Below are 19,694 nucleotides of genomic sequence, written 5' to 3'. Positions count from 1 at the left end.
TCTTAGCCACTGTGCCACAAGGGAAGCCCCCTAAATAAAGTTTTACTGAAACACAGTAATGCTCATTTGTTAACATATTATCTATGGCTGCTTGCACACTGCAATTACAGAGTTGAGTAGTTGCAACAGATACTATATGGTGCACAAACCTAAAATATTATCGGGCCCTTTATAGCAAGTTTGCCAACTCCTGTTCTAGAACACAACTGTAAACTTCCTGCATTGGTGGAAGTGTCTTCTAAACTGGCCAGTAGGTAGTCACTAAATACTGATATGGAGAAATGGATTTTATTTGTCAATTTAAATCCACATGTAGTGTATAGCAGAGCTCTAGAATATGAGGGCTTAGTTTAAGTCTTGGACTTACTTTTTTTTTGGCCACACTGCACGGCTTGTAAGATCTTAGTTCCCTGACCAGGGATTGAACCCAAGCCCCTTGCAGTGGAAGCCTGAAGTCCTAACCACTGGACCGCCAGGGAAGTCCCAAGCCTTGGACTTAAGAGTAATCATTCTTCTCTAAAATTCTAGTTCTCTCCATAATTTTCTTTTAAATAAATTTATTTATTTTTGGCCATGTTGGGTCTTCGTTGCTGCATGCGGGCTTTCTCTAGTTGCGGTGAGCAGGGGCTACTTTTCGTTGTGGGGCACAGGATTCTCATCGTGGTGGCTTCTCTTGTTGCGGAGCATGGGCTCTAGGCGCGAGGGCTTCAGTAGTTGTGGCACGTGGGGCTCAATAGTTGTGGTTCGCGGGCTCTAGAGCACAGGCTCATTAGTTGTGGCGCACGGGCTTAGTTGCTCCGCAGCACATGGGATCTTCCCAGACCAGGGCTCGAACCTGTGTCCCTGCATTGACAGGCAGATTCTTGTCCACTGCGACACTAGGGAAGTCCTGCCATAATTGTTTTAGAATTTTAAGTATTTCCACCTATAAAGAAAACCTCACTCCTGTTTTTCCTTTAGTCTCACACTCTGATCACACTCTCAGTACTTCTGACACCAGATGTGTGGGTGTTTTTCCCACACCAAGAAAATCTTGTCACCAGCTGGGTGTCCTGCAATTTAACTCAATTCTGACAATATCTACACCCAGAGATAACTTCAGATCCCAGAGGCCAAGGGCACAGTCCCACAAGACTGCCCCTTCTCCACTTCAGATGCCAGACACAAGTCCAGGTTGTTAACCTGTACTTCTGACAGAAAGGCTGTTAAGTCAGAGATTGCCACAGCCTCCTCCCTGGGTTTGACTAATTTTTGCTAGAGTGGCTCAAAGAGCTCAGGAAAATAGCTTACTGTTCACCTGTTTATTATAAAAGGATACGATAAAGGATACAAATGAACATCCAGATGGAAGAGATGTGTAGGACAAGGTATGTGGGAAGGGACGCCACTCTCCCAGCAGCTCAACGTGTTGTTCACCAACCTGTTAAGTCCTCTGAACCCCATACTTTTGGAAGTTTTATGGAGGCTTCATCATGATCATTAACTCCATCTCCAACCCCTCTCCCCACTCTGGAGAATGAGTGTGTGTCTGAGAGGGGTGTGTATGTGTGTGTGTGTGTGTGTGAGAGACAATTCTAAGCTCTAATCATTGCCTGGTCTTTCTGGTGACCAGCCCCACCAGAACAAAACACATACATCACCCAGGAAGTTCCAAGGGATTTAGGAGCTCATTGTCAGGAGCCACATTCAAAGACCAAATATTAGAACAAAAGATGCTCCTAGTGCTCTGATCACTTAGGAAATCACAAGGGTTTTAGGAGCTGTACCAAAAACCAGGGGCAGATATATATATATATATATATCAATGTGTGTGTGTGCATAAAAAATGTATGTATATATATTTTTTCTATTATTTCACACCACCCATCTGAGCTGAAGTGAGTTAACTAGAAACTACATGACAAAAGCACTGCATACATCACTTATCTTGGTGTTACAAAGGGCTGTCAGACATCTGAGGTCCCAGTGGAGGAAGGTTTCTCACTCAGGTAAAGGCATCTAGGATTCAAAGAGGAAAGGAATGACAGGCTATCCTTAAGGCAGCGTCCTTTTCTAATAGAAAAAAACTGTTTGCACCCAGACTAGGACCAACTCCACAGGAGGAGTTACTCCACTCTCAGAGGTGCAAAACGTTGCCCAAAGGTACTCAGCCACAGCGCCAAAACAGTACTAGAGCCAGACCTCAATAAAGGCAGCACTTGCTCTTCCAACAGTGTAACACCATCCGAGGCATCACACTAGCCTGGACAGCTGACAACTGCTGGATGATTCCTGAAACAGTTTTCTTATTTGTTTCAGATACCCAAGTACCCCAGGTAGAAGACATGGATATAGGTATCCCCATGAATTGAACATCGACTGCAAAACAGAGGCCTGGGAGCACTGATTGCAGACCCTGCTGTCAAATCCTTTAAAAAATTGGAAACAGGAAACACTTTCCCATGGCTTCAGTCATTTTATCCAACACTGAGAGAGTTCTTGCCATGTGCTGGGCACTGTGCTTGGGATCTAGCTGTGAACAAAGTAAGATACACTAACCTGTCCCTCATGGAATTTACAATCACCCCAGTTTCCTCAGATGGAATGACACAGATAATCTCAAAGATCCCACATGCCTCCAGACCATAATCACTAAAACCCTACTCAGCCTTTCCCTGAGTAGGATTTGTTAGGGGCAAATACAGTTGATTCTGCCTCCCAATTGTTTCCTGATGGGCTCCAACAAACAAACAGGCCTGGCACATAGTCAATGTTGGAATGAATAAGGACATTTACCTGATAACTCCATACACAGACTGTCCATTTGCCACTAATTTCCTCTCTTCAGGAGGGCCAAGGATGCCCTACTTTCAAGTCATCCTAAAAAGAAAAAGATTTCAGTGTTCAACATCCCAGCTCCTAAGGCTGCTTTTTTGTAGAGACAGAAACAAAATGCTGTCTGTCGTTTATGATTTACCATAATTTTTATATCCTCAGTAATTATTTTATTTCCCATTACTTACCTTTTTTCTTGCCTGTTACTACTAAAGACCTCTAGATATCACTTGTATTAAGAACCGATAGGGCTTCCCTGGTGGCACAGTGGTTGAGAATCTGCCTGCTAATGCAGGGGACACGGGGTCGAGCCCTGGTCTGGAAGGATCCCACATCCCACATGCCACGGAGCAACTAGGCCCGTGAGCCACAACTATTGAGCCTGCGCGTTTGGAGCCTGTGCTCCGCAACAAGAGAGTCCGCGATAGTGAGAGGCCCCCGCTTGTCACAACTAGAGAAAGCCCTCACACAGAAACGAAGACGCCAACACAGCAAAAATAAATGAATTAATTAATAAACTCCTACCCCCAACATCTAAAAAAAAGAACCGATATACTAAAGACTATTTACAATGAACATCTGAGGTATTCACACAAAGCACCCAACATTTAGCTAAGAGAATCCTTTTAAGGCAAAGCCAATTGATAGAACAAAACTAGCTTTGATAAATAACTCCTCTGCCTCCCAACATCCTCACCAGTTCCTTCTGTAGAACTAAGATATCACTTTTCACAGAAAGCAGCAACTAAGTCAGCCCTATTGGACAACCTCCAGCATCACCCTAAGTGATAAGTGATTGCCTAGAACTGAGAAGCATCTCTTTTTAGAAAATTAGCATTCTAAAACAATATCACTACAAAGGGGACTCAGTATCTACTGCTCCAAAGAGGCAAACAACTCCGCTTACTTCTGAAAATCAGTAAGATATCAACAAAGTATACTGTCAACCTAAAGCATAAATTATTATCGTTGTAGCTAGGCCTAGTATCTAGAGCCCCCTCAATGAATTGCTATTTTTATATTCTATTAATGAGCTAAAGAATGCCCAGGGAATTCCCTGGCGGTCCAGTGGTTAAGACTGCACTTTCACTGCTGAGGGCCCGGGTTTGAACCCTAGTTGCGGAACTAAGATCCCACAAACCATGCAGCGCGGCCAAAAAAAAAAAAGCCCATAATTTTAAAGCAAATTCACATCTATGTTTCCTTGTAAGGCTTGGCATTCTCACAGGTAACTACAGCTATCCTTCTACAAAGGGTTTATCCTGACTAGCTCTGTACTGTGGGGGAGTGGGAGCTATGAAATCTGCAAAAATCCCATTGACTTCCACCCTCTATAAGGCCCTCTTTTGTGTGTGTTTTCCCTCACTAGTTTTGTTTTGTTTTGCGGGGGGGGGGGGGGGGGGGGGCGGCGGCAGCCCGGGGCATGTGGAACTTCCCCGACCAAGGATCTAACCCGTGCAGCGGAAACTCAGAGCCTTAACCACTGGACCACCAGGGAAGTCCTATAAGGCCCCTTTTGAGCACTTAGTAGACTCAAAAAATAAAAGCCCAACTTTTCCTCTATACTTATATATCCCCCCATTGCCTTTGTTCTGTTTCCAAGGCACTATTCAAGGAACTTCATACTAGCCAAACCTGTCAGACCAGAACCATTCTCCATGTTAGGTTTCTCCTTGCAAAGGCATGCTCTTGCAGATTTAACCTTAATGGAAAAGCAACTATGCTGGCATCCTGGTATAGTTAACAACATAGTTGGCATGAACCAGGCCCAGAATGCCAACCAGCTATATTGGCTGCTGTTCTCCCAGCAGTGTAACACTTGCCTAGGTACACGGAAACCTAGGCAGCTGCCTACAGCTGGGGCCAAAGGTAGGCTAATGGAGTTGCACTCACCTGGCGGTGCATCTTCCCAAAGTCCACAGCTGGCCCCTCTGCAATCAAAGCACTCCAGGTTAGAGTCAGCCAACAGTTAGTGAACACTTGTGTGGAGTTCAACACCCCTACCCTCAAAACTCTGTAACTTGGTGAGGCCTGAGCCACAGAAACAATAGCAGGAAATAAAACAAATAGCTTTCCCTTGGTTAGCTTTATTGTCATATGTCATTTGTACCTGCATACCACAGCAGTTCAACAGTAGCAAATTAATGGTCTCATCAAGTATCAAATTAATGGCTCTGTCACTTAACACCCAAGTGGCAGTGAGCAAGTAACTTAACCTCTGCACCTCAGTCTCCTCATTTGTAGAATGGGGGTGTTGATAATAGTACCCAGGGTGGTTGGGAGATTTAAATGGAATATAAATTAATCCCATAGGATAATATCTGCTATAGGCTGATAACTCAGTAACACTTGTTATTATCAGGAGCTACATTCCAGGCAAGGAGATAAATACTGGTGAGTAGAAGGGAAAGTTATCCTGGGAGAGCAATGGGCAGTGAAAATTGGAGAGGCTGGTTAAAACTAGATTGAGAAGAGCCTCATTTATGTGACCTCTTGAAGAACCATAAAACAGCATCTTAAAAAATGACTGGATGCAGTAATCGGTGTGAAAGGAACTGGAGGCAGTTGGGTTGCCATTCCTACCAACGACCCCAACTACTGGTTGAAAACAATAACCGAAATATTTGCAAAATGTTAATAAACATTTCTACCCACTCACCCTTACAATTTATCTTATATATATAAAGTGAGAGTATCTAAGACCATACTTTTTTCCAGCCATCCTCTAATTTCACTCCTAAATGCCTCCAAACAATTTAGAGGAAAAGGAAAATAGAGGGGGCTTATTGTCCAGGTCTAAAAACGAATCCAAAAATAGCCTGCCCCTTTCAGGGGCTCGGGTTGAAGGGACTGACCGAGCTCCACCCGAACACGTGTTCCTCAGAAACCTTCCCAAGTCCCAGGCCCTGGTGCCTGGGGACCGAGACTCTCCGAGACCGGCTCTAGGGAACTCTCCAGGGACAGTAGGGATAGTAGGAAACAGGGGGCGACTCTGGGGGTACGATCCCCCAGCATCTCTTCAACACGCCCTCCGAACCTGGGGTCACGAGGGAACGAACCCCAATTTCGTCCCGTGCCTCGGAAGAAGCCTCCGCACAACTGCCTCTCGCCCCTGGCTGGTAAACCTCCGAGGCCTCTCCCCTATTTGCCCTTACTCACCAGCGCGTATCTGGAGCTCGGCGAGGACACTGCAGCTCGGGAAGAGTCCGCAGGGGAAAGGGCAGCCGGGAGCCGAGGGGAGCCCCGCCCCGGGGCGGCTACTGGGCGGGCCCTCAGAGGGCGGGGCCCAGAAACCCCGCCCAGGAAAGAGTTAGAAAAATGGGAGCGCTGTGGCAGAGGTGAGCATACTCTTTAACAGGAACTAGACCCCAGAAGAGAAAAGGTAGGAATCCGAACAAGCGTTACAATTATCTGACACCCATCCCATTTGTTACTTACGCATGGAAAGGGCGCTGGGTGTGGGGCTGCTTAAGAGAAAACTTGGTGTGTCCTAGCGGGGCGGTGCTTCCAGCCTGCCCAAACCGAGGGCCGCGGGTTCCTATCACACGTGTGGCGCCTTTCGGTTGCAGCAAGCTCAGCCCACGCTTTTTCCACCTCCCACGCAGATCCTCTTTCTGGCTTTCTTCAGCTGTTCTGTCACTCGGCTAACGGATCGTCCTCCCGCACAGGTCACCTTGGTCTTTGGGATCTCTCCAGGAGGTTTTCGGCTAGATTATGCTAGTCACTCCAGCCTAACCTGCGGGACCATCCCTGCGGCCCTGTAGTGGGATCCTTAGCTGAGCTGCAGCAACTAAAGAGTACTGTCTTTCTCTGCCAGACTTGCCTTTCACCGTGGCACAATAGCCAAAGAGGCCACATTTTGCCCACCAGGTTGCCAGCATTTCTTTTGAACACTAAACCTTCCCCCACTATCTGGAGTCAATATGATTCTCTCCTGCTGAACATTCGGTGAAGCTGAGGACTAGAAGGGCAAGGCCCAGCAGCAGTAATTCCGAAATCCATTCCATAATTCTCAAAATTCTAAAGCCACTTCGTTCCTATCGCTCCAGCATCCTACTGGCTCTGCTGATCTATTTCACCTGGCACCTTCCTAAGGTGAACCCCTGGGAGTCAGCCAATGCCCTTATCTGCCAACATGTTTTATTATCTATTTCCTCAGGTATTTCATAACAACAACAAAAAAATGTGCTTCCTGTACACCCCCACCCTTCCAGACCTCTGCTGAGAAAGCCAAGAGTCCTACATTGATTCCAGGAAAAGACTTTAGGCCCTAAGGACAGAGAGCCACTGAAGTGGCAAGCACAAATTCTCCCCAGTTTTGATGGAATTGGACACAGGCTCTGGTAGGAAAAAGGCTTACATAAATACAGTAATTAAAAACGTCACATGATCAGTGCTGGGCTGGTAGGCAGAAGCTCTGCTTTGCAGTTAAATAGGAAAGTGGCTGAAGACTGCTGCCATAATCAATGCCTGCATTCAGCTCACAGTGTGTTCATAAAGGAGGGTTATGAGAACTATAAAACCGGGCAGATGGGGTGGGTAATTGTCCTGCGGAGCTCTGCTAAAGGAGAAATTGCATTGGCATCTCATATATTTTGCTTTCTTTCGTTCCAAATACACCAAATGGAGAAGGCAGAGCTACCCTGAGGATTCATGAAAAGGAAGGATGAGGTTTGTGTGAATGTGTGCATGTGTGCTTTCAGAGCAAAGACAGGAAGTAATTGAGAATAGGGAGATACCAGGGCCTTTGAGGAGAGAGGGACCAAATGACCTGGAGACAACTGGTTTCACAGATCAGTCCAGGGAGAAGGCAGGATGGAGGGAAGGCCAGACATTATAAGTAAGGCTGAGAGATGTGCCATGTTCTCATGTGATATTGAAAATGTGGTCACCTTTTTTAGCTATAGGCCGTTCAGTGTCCTTTGGAGGAAAACCTAGATTATGATTTCTTCATTTCTCAGTTAAAAAATCCTTTATAGTCAACCTTCTTAATCTCCATCTTTTTAAATTCTGAATTCATTTTGGTGAGTTGACTTATATGGTCTTTTATTTATAATATCAACTACTTTTTTACCTTTTTGTTTGTTTCTTATTCTTGCGAAGACAGAATTGTTAGGAATAACAAAAAAGAAAAGGGAGAATTTCTAGAAAAAAAAGATGCAGCGAGATGAAAGGCAAAGGATTAGGGAAGGTCCATGAGCTCTGAGTTTGACCTCATAATCGAAAGGCTGGCCCCAAGGAACACTAGGTTTCCAAGCTTTTTGCCTGCCTTTCCCTTTCTCCTTCATTTATCCTCTCCTTCTTGCTTCCTTACTTGATGTCTTTCGGCCCCGAGACTGGTCTTTTCCTCTCCTCCCTGGGCAGGAATCACCAGTAGAGAAATATTTAATCATTTCTTCAATTAATCTGCCCATCAACATTTACTGACCATCTACCATTTATCAGATCCTGTTCAGGCGCTGCATATAAAGTCAGAGGAATAGGACTTGCCTGGTGGCACAGTGGTTAAGAATCTGCCTGCCAGTGCAGGGGACACGGGTTTGATCCGTGGTCCAGGAAGATCCCACATGCCGTGGAGCAACTAAGCCCGTGCGCCACAACTACTGAGCCTGCGCGCTAGAGCCCGCGAGTCACAACTACAGAAGCCCACGTGCCTAGAGCCTGTGCTCTGCAACAGGAGAAGGCACTGCAATGAGAAGCTTGCGCACCACAACGAAGAGTAGCCCCCGCTCGCCGCAACTAGAGAAAGCCTGCACGCAGCAACGAAGACCCAATGCAGCCAAAAATAAATAAATTTATAAAAAATTAAATTAAATTAAAAAATAAAGTCAGAGGAATAGAAATTCCTGCCTGCCTAGAGCTTACAGCCTAGTGGGGAAGAAAGATAAGTAGTATAGGTATCCTTGGGCATATGTCAGGGGGCAGCTAACGTAGCCTGGGGAGTCAGGAAGGGTACTAGAGATGGCAGTATTCCCTCTGGCTGATCTTAAAGGCTTAGAGTAGAAGAGGGATCTCTCCTGCATCCCTGTACTCCTTGCTGCTGCTCTGTAATAGCTACCAAAGTTAGAGTGGGGCCCTGCAGTAGTCCTTATTTCTTTTTTTAAATTTTTATTTGTTTATTTATTTGGCTGCACTGGGTCTTAGTTGCAGCACACAGGTTCTTCATTGTGGCGTGTGGGATCTTTAGCTGCAGCATGTGAACTCTTAGTTGCGGCATGTGGGATCTAGTTCCCTGACCAGGGATCCAACCTGGGCCGCCTGCATTGGGAGCACAGAGTCTCAGCCGCTGGACCACCAGGGAAGTCCTTATTTCTCAAAAGCATAGTTAGATTGTCAAGGATGTAGAGAAATTGGAACCCTCATACACTGCTGGTGGGAATGTAAAATGGTGCAACTGCTTTGGAAAACAGTCTGGCAGTTCTTCATATTATTAAACATAGAATTACTTTATGGCTCAACAGTTCCACTCCTAGGTATATACCCAAGAAAATGAAAATATATGTCTACACAAAAACTTGTACACACATGTTCGTAGTAGCATTATTCATTAGAGCCAAAAATTTGAAACAACCCAAATGTCCTTTAACTGACAAATGGATAAACAAAATGTGGTATATCTATACAGTGGAATATTATTTGGCCATAAAAGGAAATGAAGCTACAACCTAAATAAACCTTGAAAACATTATGTTAAATTAAAGAAGCCAGACCACACAGTGCTTAATTCCATTCATATGAAAGTCCAGGACAGGAAAATCTATAAAGACAGAAAGTAAATTAGGGGTTGCTTAGGTTGAGGGGGGGTGGTGAGATAGCTAAAGGTTATGGGGTTTCTTTTTTTAAAAAAAATATTTATTTATTTATTTGGCTGCATTGGGTCTTAGTTGCAGCATGCGGGATCTTTCTTGCGGCACGCGGGCTTCTCTCTAGTTGTGGTGTGCGGGCTCTAGAGCGCACAGGCTTAGCTGCCCCTGGCATGTGGGATCTTAGTTCCTGGACCAGGGATCCAACCTGCGTCCCCTGCATTAGAAGGTGGATTCTTAACCACTGGACCACCAGAGAAGTCCCATGGGGAATTAATTATAACTGAGGAGAGTCAAAAGGATATCAACTACTAAACGGAAATAGACGTTGAAATTTTTCCCCTTCCTATAAGGTACCTGGTGCAGCTTCTATGTCTACAATCCATTGTGTAACTGAATTTTGAACACTCTTTTCATTTAAAGTCATTCCAGGAGGTGGCTCATTTTGCAAAGCCAACAGTTCTTTCTGTACTCATTTCTGCATTGACACCATGGTGGAACCATCCCCCCAAGGCCGGTGAGGCAGAGATGCAGGGGGAGGAGCTACTGTGTTTGCTTAAAGGCATGGGGCCCAGCATCCCATGGGGTTTCTTTTTGAGGGGATGAAAAAGTTCTAAAATTGTGGTGATGGTTGCACATATCTGTGAGCATAATAAAAACTGTTGAATCGTATACTTTAAATGGGTGAATTGTATGGTATGTGAATTATATCTCAATAAAGGTGTTAAAACAACAAGAAGAAGCATACCTAGGGACCTAAAAGATCTGCAATTCTGATTAAAATTGTGGGCCTCATGGTCATTGTCAATTTTAAGGTCTAGAAGGGACTTTTTATTCTGGGTCTTGTGGCCTTTCAGAGTTCCTTTCTCAGTATACAGAGAAAATTAATGCCTTTGGGTGGCCAGCACAAACAGATGCAGAGGGGTAGACTGTGCATTCTCATACTTCCCCTCCCTAACTTGACTCTCTCATAATGTTCCGGTTTAAGATTTACAGTGTACCTACTGTGTAGAAGGTATGTGGAAAGAGCTAGTCTCTTTATTTTTCCAATGGTTGAAATTAAGTTGCTAATAGGCTACCCTCTATATAAACAGATAAAGCTCTTTAGAAGATAGGCAATGTGGGGACTTCCTTGGTGGCACATGGTTAAGAACCCACCTGCCAATGCAGGGGACGTGGGTTCGAACCCTGGTCTGGGAAGATCCCACATGCTGTGGAGCAGCTAAGCCCGTGTGCCACAACTACTGAAGCCTGCGCTCTAGAGCCTGCGAGCCACAACTACTGAGGCCATGTGCCACAACTACTGAAGCCCACGTGCCTAGAGCCCATGCTCTGCTACAAGGGAAGCCACTGCAATGAGAAGCCCATGCACCACAACGAAGAGTAGCCCCCGCTCGCCACAACTAGAGAAAGCCTGCCTGCAGCAACAAAGATCCCACGCAGCCTAAATAAATAGATAGAAGATAGGCAATGTGGTACAAAGAATAGTTGCAAAGCATCCTGGGATCCTGGGCTCCCTCTATGGCATGTAGGGAAACATCATGGTGACATCAGCTAGAGCAAGACTAATTCCCTGTCCTTCTTGTTGTTGAGCAAGTTCCAAGACTTGGCTCCCTCCTCACATGCTTCCAATCACCCCTTCATTTGGTTTCTAGACTCAATTAGTTAGTCTATTTCCATACCACCCCCACCCCCACAGTGTCCAAATTGGCCCTCCAGTACTGAAACCATGTGCCGGAAATTCATTAAGCTGAACACATGGGAAATTACTGAGGAGATTTCACTTGTCACTTGGGCTCAAATATAGAAAGTAATTTTAAAAGGACAGTGGCAAGAGGCTATTTTTATCTTGCTTGTTTGTGCTGAATTTTCTTATCTTGCTGTCTCTCATTCTCTTCCTGGCTATCTCTCCTCTTCTTTGCTTCTTCTTTAAAATAAATGTTGGCCTTTTTAATCTTCATCTTAAGTTCTCTTCTCTTGCTTTATGGAGTCTTTTGTCTGCCTTTGTCATTCATTTATTCATTCATTCAACAAATATTGAATATCTACGAGGTCCTGTGCTGGGCACTAGGAGAATACAGTGGTGAATAAGACAGACGTGGTCCTTACCATTATGGAGATTACAGTCTGATGAGGCAGGTGGACATCGGGTAGATTGAGTTCGGTTTTGGTCACAGGAAAGCCTTGAGGGAGTTACTGGCACCTTCTGATGCTAAGTTTAACCTGAAGTAAATGTGCACGTGAAAACAGCCCAAATCCCAGCATGTTTGTGGGGTTAAAGAAGAAACTAAATATATCAGGAGGAATGCAAGGAAATGGAAGACACAGGTTTCTGTGTGTTATGTACAAGCCCCTGGGGTAGAGAGAACATGGATTTGACAGTCAGATGTGGATGTGATTCTGACTCCACCACTTAAATATTAGTGGTTTGACCTCTGGACCTCAGTTTCCTTACCTATAAAATGGGAATTGTAATCACTACATTTTAGGTTGTTGTGATGATTAAATGAGATAGCATATATATAAAGGACGGGGCAGGTGCCCAACATATGTTGCTTCCGTTCCCATTACCTCCTTATCCCACCTTTAAATCTCACAATTACAAAAAAAAAAAAAAATCCAGTCTCTCATTTGATGGGAAATGAGGTTCTTCAGTTGGTGTTAACCAATCATATGCCCTGAGAAATTGGTTACTACAAATTGCGCTATACATGCAATTTATGACAGATTACTCCCTTATTCTGGGGTAAAGGAAAGGCAGTAAAAAAATGAAATTATACAAAAAGACTGAAGTAAGGTATAACAAAGGACTTCCTCACCATGAGGGCTGGAAACATGAGTGGATGCCTCAGAGAGCTACAGAATCTTTTTTTTCTAAGAGTACCTGTTTAGACTGGGTTAGGGAAGGTCGACCTGGAGGTAAACCTGCCAATCTCTTCATGTCCCATTTAGCCTAGGGAATCTTTTCAGGAGGAATTGCTGTTCTTCTTCCTTTTCCAAGCCAGGCGTCCTCTGGGGAGATGAATGCTGCCAAGAAGGCTTATTGCTCACAAGGAAAGGAAAAATGGCAGCTGCCATCCAGGCACTTAATAAATACACTAAATTGAGACGCTGCTGATTTGGTTTACCTGATTCCACCCCCCCGATAAAGAAGAGATCTCTTCAATCAGAGGTTCTTTGAAACTGAAAAGGAAGCCTGAGCTCCAACTGCAGAAATTGGCAGAGGCAGAACTCAAAGGAATAAGCCCCGCTCGGCAGGCGACACCAGAGTTCCTGGATTCATTCCCCCGCTCCCACCCACAGGAAATTTCAGGTTGCCTTTGTTCTGCTGATTTCTTTTCAAAGGGCATTATTTTAGTTGTCCGTTCCTCCTTTACCACCATTTTTCTTTCTTCTTCCTTCTTTTCCTTATTCTCGCTTTCCTTCCCTCCTCTCTCTTGCCGCCTCCATTTCATTTTCTCCATTACCCCCCCCCAGTCTATATCAGCTGTGGGATCTCATCGCCTACCCCACTGGGATTTCGGTTCCAAAAACTTTAGAATTCCTTCTTCTAAAGTAACAGTATTATGCTGCTAACAAAGGTGCTGCTCTGTATATTTAGAGAGCAAGGTTTCGGCAAGTGTAGTCAGGTACCTTGAGGGAAGACCTTTCAGGCAGGATTTTCAGAGCCTTTCATATGCTAATGAATCGTGAGTGTCCATGGGGAAGGGGGTGCTTAGAATATTGGAACCCATTTTCCCAAACCTCGTGATCTTTTTTCTTCTCCACAGAGCATATCCTGGGACAGGTGGTCTTTGGAACACATTTCAGAAACAATCATAGCATGTGCTAGGTTTTTTTAAAATGCTGTAACATTCATCATCATTTGATTTTTACAACTACCCTGTGATAGGACAGGGAAGTTATAATAGCCTCACTTTATAGATGAGTAAAACTGAGGCACAGAGAGATTGCATGCCTAACTCATAGTAACATAGCTAACCAGCAAGCAAAGCTAGGTCTTCTTGTTTATGGCCCTACTCTCTCTGCACTGCCTTGTACTGTGTTTAAATATAATATATATGTGACATCATAATATGGCATGTGATATACGATATAGGATCTAAAAGACATACATACTATAAGTAGTGAATTATGACATTCATTTTTTCCCCATTCAACTAAATATGTATTGCACATCTATTATGATGTGCTTATCACTATTCCAGGTGCTGGGGACAGAGCAGTGACCAAAATAGACAAAAACACAAATTCTTGCCTTCACGGAGCTTACATTCTAGTGGGGGAGATAGAAGTTATATGAGATAAATATGTAAAATATATTCTGTTATATATGTTACATTATATATATATATATGCCTTATAATCATAAGGGCTAAGAATAAAAATAGAGAAAATGATAGGCAGATGTGGGAGTTGCAGATGAGGGGTGCAGGGGGGTCAAGGAAGGCTATACTGAAAAGGCTACGTTTGAATAAAGACCTGAAGGAGATAAGGGAGTGACCATGCAGAGGTTTAGGGTGCCTAGGAGGGTGCTCCAGCAGAGATAAAAGCAAGTTCAAAGGGCCTCAGGCAGGAGTGAGCCTAGGGTGAGGGTGAGCTCAGGAGAGGGTGGGGTGGCAGGAGATGAGGTTAGAGAGATTGAGGGGTTGGGGTCCAGATGCCAGCTCTTATAAGGAAATGAAGTGATATAATGCAGATGATATGCCATGATACAATATTAATAATACCATATGACAGGTCTATTATGTTACTACATAACAAATTACCCTAAACTTGAAGAGTTTAAAACAGCAAAAGCTTATCTCACATAGCTTCTGGGGGTTAGGAACTGGGAGCAGCTCAGCTGAGCTGGCTCAGGGTCACTCGTGAGGCTGCAGTCAGGCTGTCCACTAGGGCCTCAGTCACCTGAAGGCTTGCCTGAGGCTGGAGGATCTGCATCCAAGCTCACTCACATGGCTGCTGACAGAAGGCCTAAGTTCCCTCACATGAGTCTCTCCATAGGGCTGTTCACTACATAGCAACTGGCTTCCCCCAGAAAGAAAGTAACCAAGGGGGAGCCACAGTATCTTTTATAATCTAATCTTGGAAGTTACATACCTTTACTTCTGTTATATTGTGCTAGTCTCACAGATAAACCCTGGTGCTATGTGGGAGGGGACTACAAGTATATGAATATCAGGAGATGGAGGCTGGCTACCATAACTGGCTTAAGGAAGAAAACGTCCTCAAAATAACCAATACTTCAACAGATGTGTGCCACATATTAGCATGTGTCTCCCAAAACACTGGAGCTCACAACCCCATGTGGGTTGAGGCCTGAACAGGGACACACAGAGAGCGGGAGCTTCAGAAACCCACTGTGGGCCTGAAGGTCTTATTTCAATTCTGCAGGAGCATGTTTCTTTCTTCAAAGCCCTACTTCCTCTAGGCCTGGGCTCATTATTTCATTCACCCAGTTAACGCAACGTGGAATAATCGTAGTTAAACCTGCAAAGAAAAAAAATGCTTTGAGGAAAGCTGTAAAACTTCAAAGGCAGGCTAGGACCTCTCTGGGCAATTTAACCTTGAGATGACACTGGACTTTTACGAAGGGCAGAGACAGCCCACCTACCCCTCCACACTCTCATGGATCTTCTTGTGAAGGCTTCCTGCCTGGTCTAAAAAGAATGATGACAGGGAAGAGAGTATTTGCTCTGTCCCTGAGGCCCAGCATTGGGTCTGTTCAGAGACAAAGACATGGCCTCCTGAGACCCAGGCAGGTCTCCTGCCGACTCCTGCCAGGTTCAGCTTTGGCTATGCAGCCGGAGTCAGCCAGTTTCCTAAGTTGAGCAGCAGATGGCATCGCAGCCTCAGGAGCGAGCATCCCAGACTGCTGGCAAGAGCAGCAGCACAATTAAGAACTCAGACTCCTGCTTGGCATCTGGGAGTTCCTGGGGTGGGGACCCCTGCCTCCCCAGCTCCCAGCTCAGGAAGTTTCTGCTCTGTGCCTGCAGATTGGGATATGGTCAGGCTGGTATCTCAGAGAGTAGAGCTTGGAGCCCCAGTTAGGAAACAGATGATGAATGTAGGGTCTTTTCTACGATCCTGTCTGAAAAAGATGAAAACCAGAGGTTGCTGTGCCCAGAGCTACTGTGTTTTTCCATCACCGCCTATCCCTTGCTTGTGAGGGTCTGCACAGAGTATATCCTGGTTGGGGGGCTGACAGGTCCCTGGCAGAAGCCTCCTGGGATGACCAGATGGGGCCAAAGACAATTTGAGGGGTCAGAGGGCTCTGGAAAGCATCTGAGGAATCCTAAGGACTCAGTATTGAATCTCTTTTCTCCCTAGTGACCTGAATGAGGAGTCAAGCCCCAGAGCTTTCTCCTAGCAACACAGAGAGGGTTCAGTCCCGCAGGCCTTCTTTTTGTGCCTCAGTCTCCTTTCTTCTCTCTGTATTTCTGACTCCTCTTCCTTCACCTCTCTGTTCCACTTTTTCTCTTCTTCCTTTTTCGTCTGTCACCTGTGTCCATTGATGTCTTTCCCTTTGTGGATCTCTTTCTTTCTCTGCTCCAGGATAGCAAGGAAAGCCAGTTACCAAACTGCCCCGGCAGAGTGCCTGTGGGCACTGGGCTGCAACACCATTGCCCGTCTTTAGGGGCTTTGACCCTCTCCACTCGGTCCACCCTCCCTCATTCCCTTCCTCCCTGCTGCTGCTGCTGCTGTTTGATGGCTGGCCCCAAGAAAACCTGTAAAAAGGGAGGCCCAGAGGTCACCAAGAGAATATATCTCCCCCCTCAGAGCCTGTGCTCCTTGCTTTGTAGCTATGGAGAGGAAAGCCCTCAGGGGCTTCCCAATAAGACTGAGATCCACTCAACCTCCTGTTCACTAGTTACCCATATATGCCACTAGATTGTGAACTTGACAGCAGGGACTGTCTATCTTGTTCACTGCCGCATCCATAGTGTCTAGTACATAGTAGATAATACATATTTTGTTAAAAACAATAATGAGAGGATGGATGGAAGGATGAATGCTATGCTCTGTATTAGGTGTTGGAGTACTAACGTGAAAGGTGCCATCCCAGTCCATAAAGAGAGAGGAACACCCAGAGAAGCAGTAATCCATAATAGTAACTATGTGGATGGTGGCGGTTGAAGCTGCAGTGGCTGTCTGAGTCTGCACTGTTAAGACAGAGAAGGCTTTGTTCACTCACCACTTCAACAGTTGTTCATGGAGAGCCCATTAGTACTAGACTCTGGGTTATAGCAGGGGATAAAGTAGGCCCGCAGTTGGGTCTGGGAGATATGAATAAATAAATGGGTAGTAACAGGATAAATGCTGTCTTAGGGGAAATAATGGACACTGGGGGCAGAAAGCAGAGGCAGCTCGCCTAGTCTGGGGGGTTCTGGAAGGCTCAGTGGTGAAGTGAGTTCAGGCCGAGACCTGCTTGAAGGGTTAGTGGAAGTCAGCTAGGGAAGGAGAAGGAAAAGAGAATTCCAGGCCAAGGGAACATCGTGTAGGGTCAAGAGAGAACAGGCAAGTTTCAAGGAACTGAGAAAAAGTGTCAGGAAATCTGGCTGGAGTACTAGTATGGTGGCAGGCTCAGCTGAAAGACGCGCATCTAGAGAAGTGGGTGGGAGTGGGGTGAAAGAGCCGCCACACCAGGTTAAGGATTATGGCTTTACCTTGACGGCATGGGAAACCATTTAAAAGTTTTAAGAAAGGAGGTGATAAGATTAAGTTTACATTCTAGAAAGATCACTCTGGGTACAGTATGGGAAATGGATAGTGTAGGGCCAGAGTGGCATCCTAGAAACCAGTGAGGGAGTAGTCCAGGCAAGGAATAACAGCCTGAATGGTGATGATATCAGTGGGGATAAAGGTCATGTTTGAGTCAAGACTGGGGATAATTAGGAGTTTTCCTGGTAACAAACTTGGGGTGGAGGGGATGTTGGCATTCCTGAGAGAGAAAATGCCTGTGCAAAGATTTCAAGAACTTGTCATGTGCTGAGAAGCTTGTGTGGTTATGTATTTTTAGCTTGTGAGAGGGCATGGGGTAGGTGTTAGGAGATGAGATAGAGAGGAGCTAACCTTTGCTGAAGAGCCTTGGAAGCCCAGGGTGACCCCTTTTGTTAGAGTTGGGGGAAGAGGGGGGAGGTATGGCGATCCTCTCCAGATACCTGAATTATCTGGAGGCTTCCAGAGGCAGGCATCTTCAGAACAAACGTATTACCCAGAAACTGAAGGACAAGGGCAAACAGTATCCAAGGAGGTGAAGGAGGATGTGGGAACTGGAGGAAGCAAGTGGACCAAGACAAGGAGTGGGGAAAATAGAAAAAGACTGCCTGCCAAGCACAGCCAGGTAGCAAAGCTGGGTGAGATAGGCCCCATCAGAGCCTGGAACTCTCTCTTCCAGCATTCTCTAGTCTCTGGATTCTTTTCCTGTTCTGTCTCCAGACCTCAAAACCTCCTATGGACATCTCTAATTTTTCCCCCAAAGAAGAGATTTGGAAAAGGCCAGAGAGCATGGACCAATTAGTGTAATGCTTAAGAAATTGGGCTCTGCTTCTTCCTTGATTTGCAACTTTGGGCAAATCACTTACTGGAGCCATTTTCCTCACCTATGAAGTGGGGACAATAATAACGTCTACCTCATCGATGCTGAAAAGTTGAAATGAGGTAATGTGAACAGAAAGCTTACACAGTGAAGGTTCTCAATAAATTTTTGGTGTTATTGAGATTATGATATGAGCCAAATGGGATGTGGGGGGAAAGAGATAGGAAGGGATGTAAGTGAGGTGGGCCGAGTAGAAGGGAAGTGAATTCCAACCTGTACAGATTCTTCATTGGCTTCCATGGCCTATGAGACAAAATCCTCCACCAATGCTGGTTCCTGCCTATCTGTCCTGCCTCATCTCCATTACTCCCAACCTCACCTAACAGACTAAACATAACACACGCTACTACCTCTGATTCCCAGAACATACCAGGTTCTTCAGTGTTTACATGAGCTATTCTTCTGGAGAGAAAATGACTTCATACCAATATACCAGGAAGCTTTCAGAGACCTGGGGCACACGTTAAGAGGGGACCTAGGGTGAGTCTGTTGTGGGAGGGGCATGGGCGACTAAGGGAGGGAGGAACAGGGAAAGATAATATGACTCAAATAAGTGGCATTTGACAGAGTACTTAGGTGAGGGGCAGGCAGGCTGGTAGGCATGCTTCTCTTGGTAGTGAGGCTAAGACTGGAGAAGAGGGAAAGGGGAAGGGTTTAGGGGAGTCCCAGCACATACCTGGTCTTCCAGCCTCTCCCTCATTTTCTCTTTCCTTTCTCCCTTTAGGGTCCGCGTTCTCTGGGAGGGAATTGCAAGCCTGGGAGTGTTCCCCAGGACTTACTTGTTTCTATTAGGAGATGAGGTTCCAGGACACAAAGGTCCCATTACTATACTCTGTGGAAAGTGCCTTATGAGGGCTTATGCGAAGGGCAATGGGAGCCTGGAGACACAGGTAGGTAACCCAGCCCCTGGGAAGGATTGGCAGAGGAGGGAAGAGGGGCAGCAGGGCCTCAGGGCAAAGGAGTAGATGATCAAATGCAAAAAGTTTCCAGGCAGTTGGTACAGCTCAAAGGGAGGCAGGTTCTGCCTGGTCCCTGTGGAAGATAAACGTATTCTTCATCCCTCTCCTTTCCTCCATCTCCAGAACTGAACTCTTGTGCCTCCTTCTCCCAGCTCGCCCTTAGAATCATTGGCTATTAGAGCTAAAAGAAATCTTGGTGACTTGTAGGTCATCCCAGTCTTTTGAATTTTATTTTATATTTTTTGGCTGCACCGCGAGGCATGCAGGATGTTAGTACCTCAACCAGGGATTGAACCCGTGCCCCCGGCAGTGGAAATGCGGAGTCTTAACTACTGGACCACCAGGGAAGTCCTCTTTTGAATTTAATAGGTGAGGAAATAGAGACCCAGAGAGCGGAAGAGCTTGTCTAAGGGATCTCAGTGGATGAGGAACTTGGACTCAGAAGTCAGGGTTTCATACTCATCTCTGCTCACATTTCCCAGTGCCACATTGCCCCCCATCTTCCACCCCAAATCCCAG

The 19,694-nt window shown here is 45.6% G+C and overlaps 2 protein-coding genes and 1 non-coding gene across 6 annotated transcripts in view; 1 reads left to right on the top strand and 2 right to left on the bottom strand.

The window, feature by feature from the left end:
- Nucleotides 1-6,042, bottom strand: part of MATR3 (matrin 3) — a 49,750-nt gene extending 43,708 nt beyond the window's left edge. Inside the window, exons 1-4 of the mRNA XM_089908477.1 lie at nt 5,974-6,042; nt 4,708-4,745; nt 2,776-2,859; nt 1,918-1,998 (exon numbers count right to left, since the gene is read on the bottom strand). The gene's annotated coding sequence lies outside the window, so the exon portion shown is untranslated. The remainder of the gene's footprint in view (nt 1-1,917; nt 1,999-2,775; nt 2,860-4,707; nt 4,746-5,973) is intronic.
- On the bottom strand, nt 2,066-2,265 carry LOC115803344 (small nucleolar RNA SNORA74). Its single transcript, XR_004024023.1, has one exon. It is a non-coding gene; the product is annotated as a small nucleolar RNA SNORA74 (small nucleolar RNA).
- A 57-nt stretch (nt 6,043-6,099) lies between the features above and the next one.
- Nucleotides 6,100-19,694, top strand: part of SIL1 (SIL1 nucleotide exchange factor) — a 313,491-nt gene continuing 299,896 nt past the window's right edge. The window contains exons 1-3 of one of the 4 annotated variants that reach the window (XM_089908485.1): nt 6,112-6,196; nt 6,974-7,157; nt 18,941-19,106. In XM_089908485.1, the coding sequence (XP_089764611.1) occupies nt 19,075-19,106 (32 nt within the window). In that variant the 5' untranslated portion in view covers nt 6,112-6,196; nt 6,974-7,157; nt 18,941-19,074. Of the gene's footprint in view, nt 6,197-6,973; nt 7,158-18,940; nt 19,107-19,694 lie in introns of all 4 variants that reach the window. The other 3 variants (XM_089908488.1, XM_022588914.3, XM_089908487.1) reach the window with 3 other exon arrangements.

Source organism: Delphinapterus leucas, chromosome 3, assembly GCF_059928025.1.
Source record: "Delphinapterus leucas isolate spDelLeu-1000000601 "Yukka" chromosome 3, BTC_Dleu_Yukka2, whole genome shotgun sequence".
NCBI lineage: Eukaryota > Metazoa > Chordata > Mammalia > Artiodactyla > Monodontidae > Delphinapterus > Delphinapterus leucas.
Note: the sequence above shows the minus strand (reverse complement) of the source record. Positions and strands in the feature narration are given on the sequence as shown.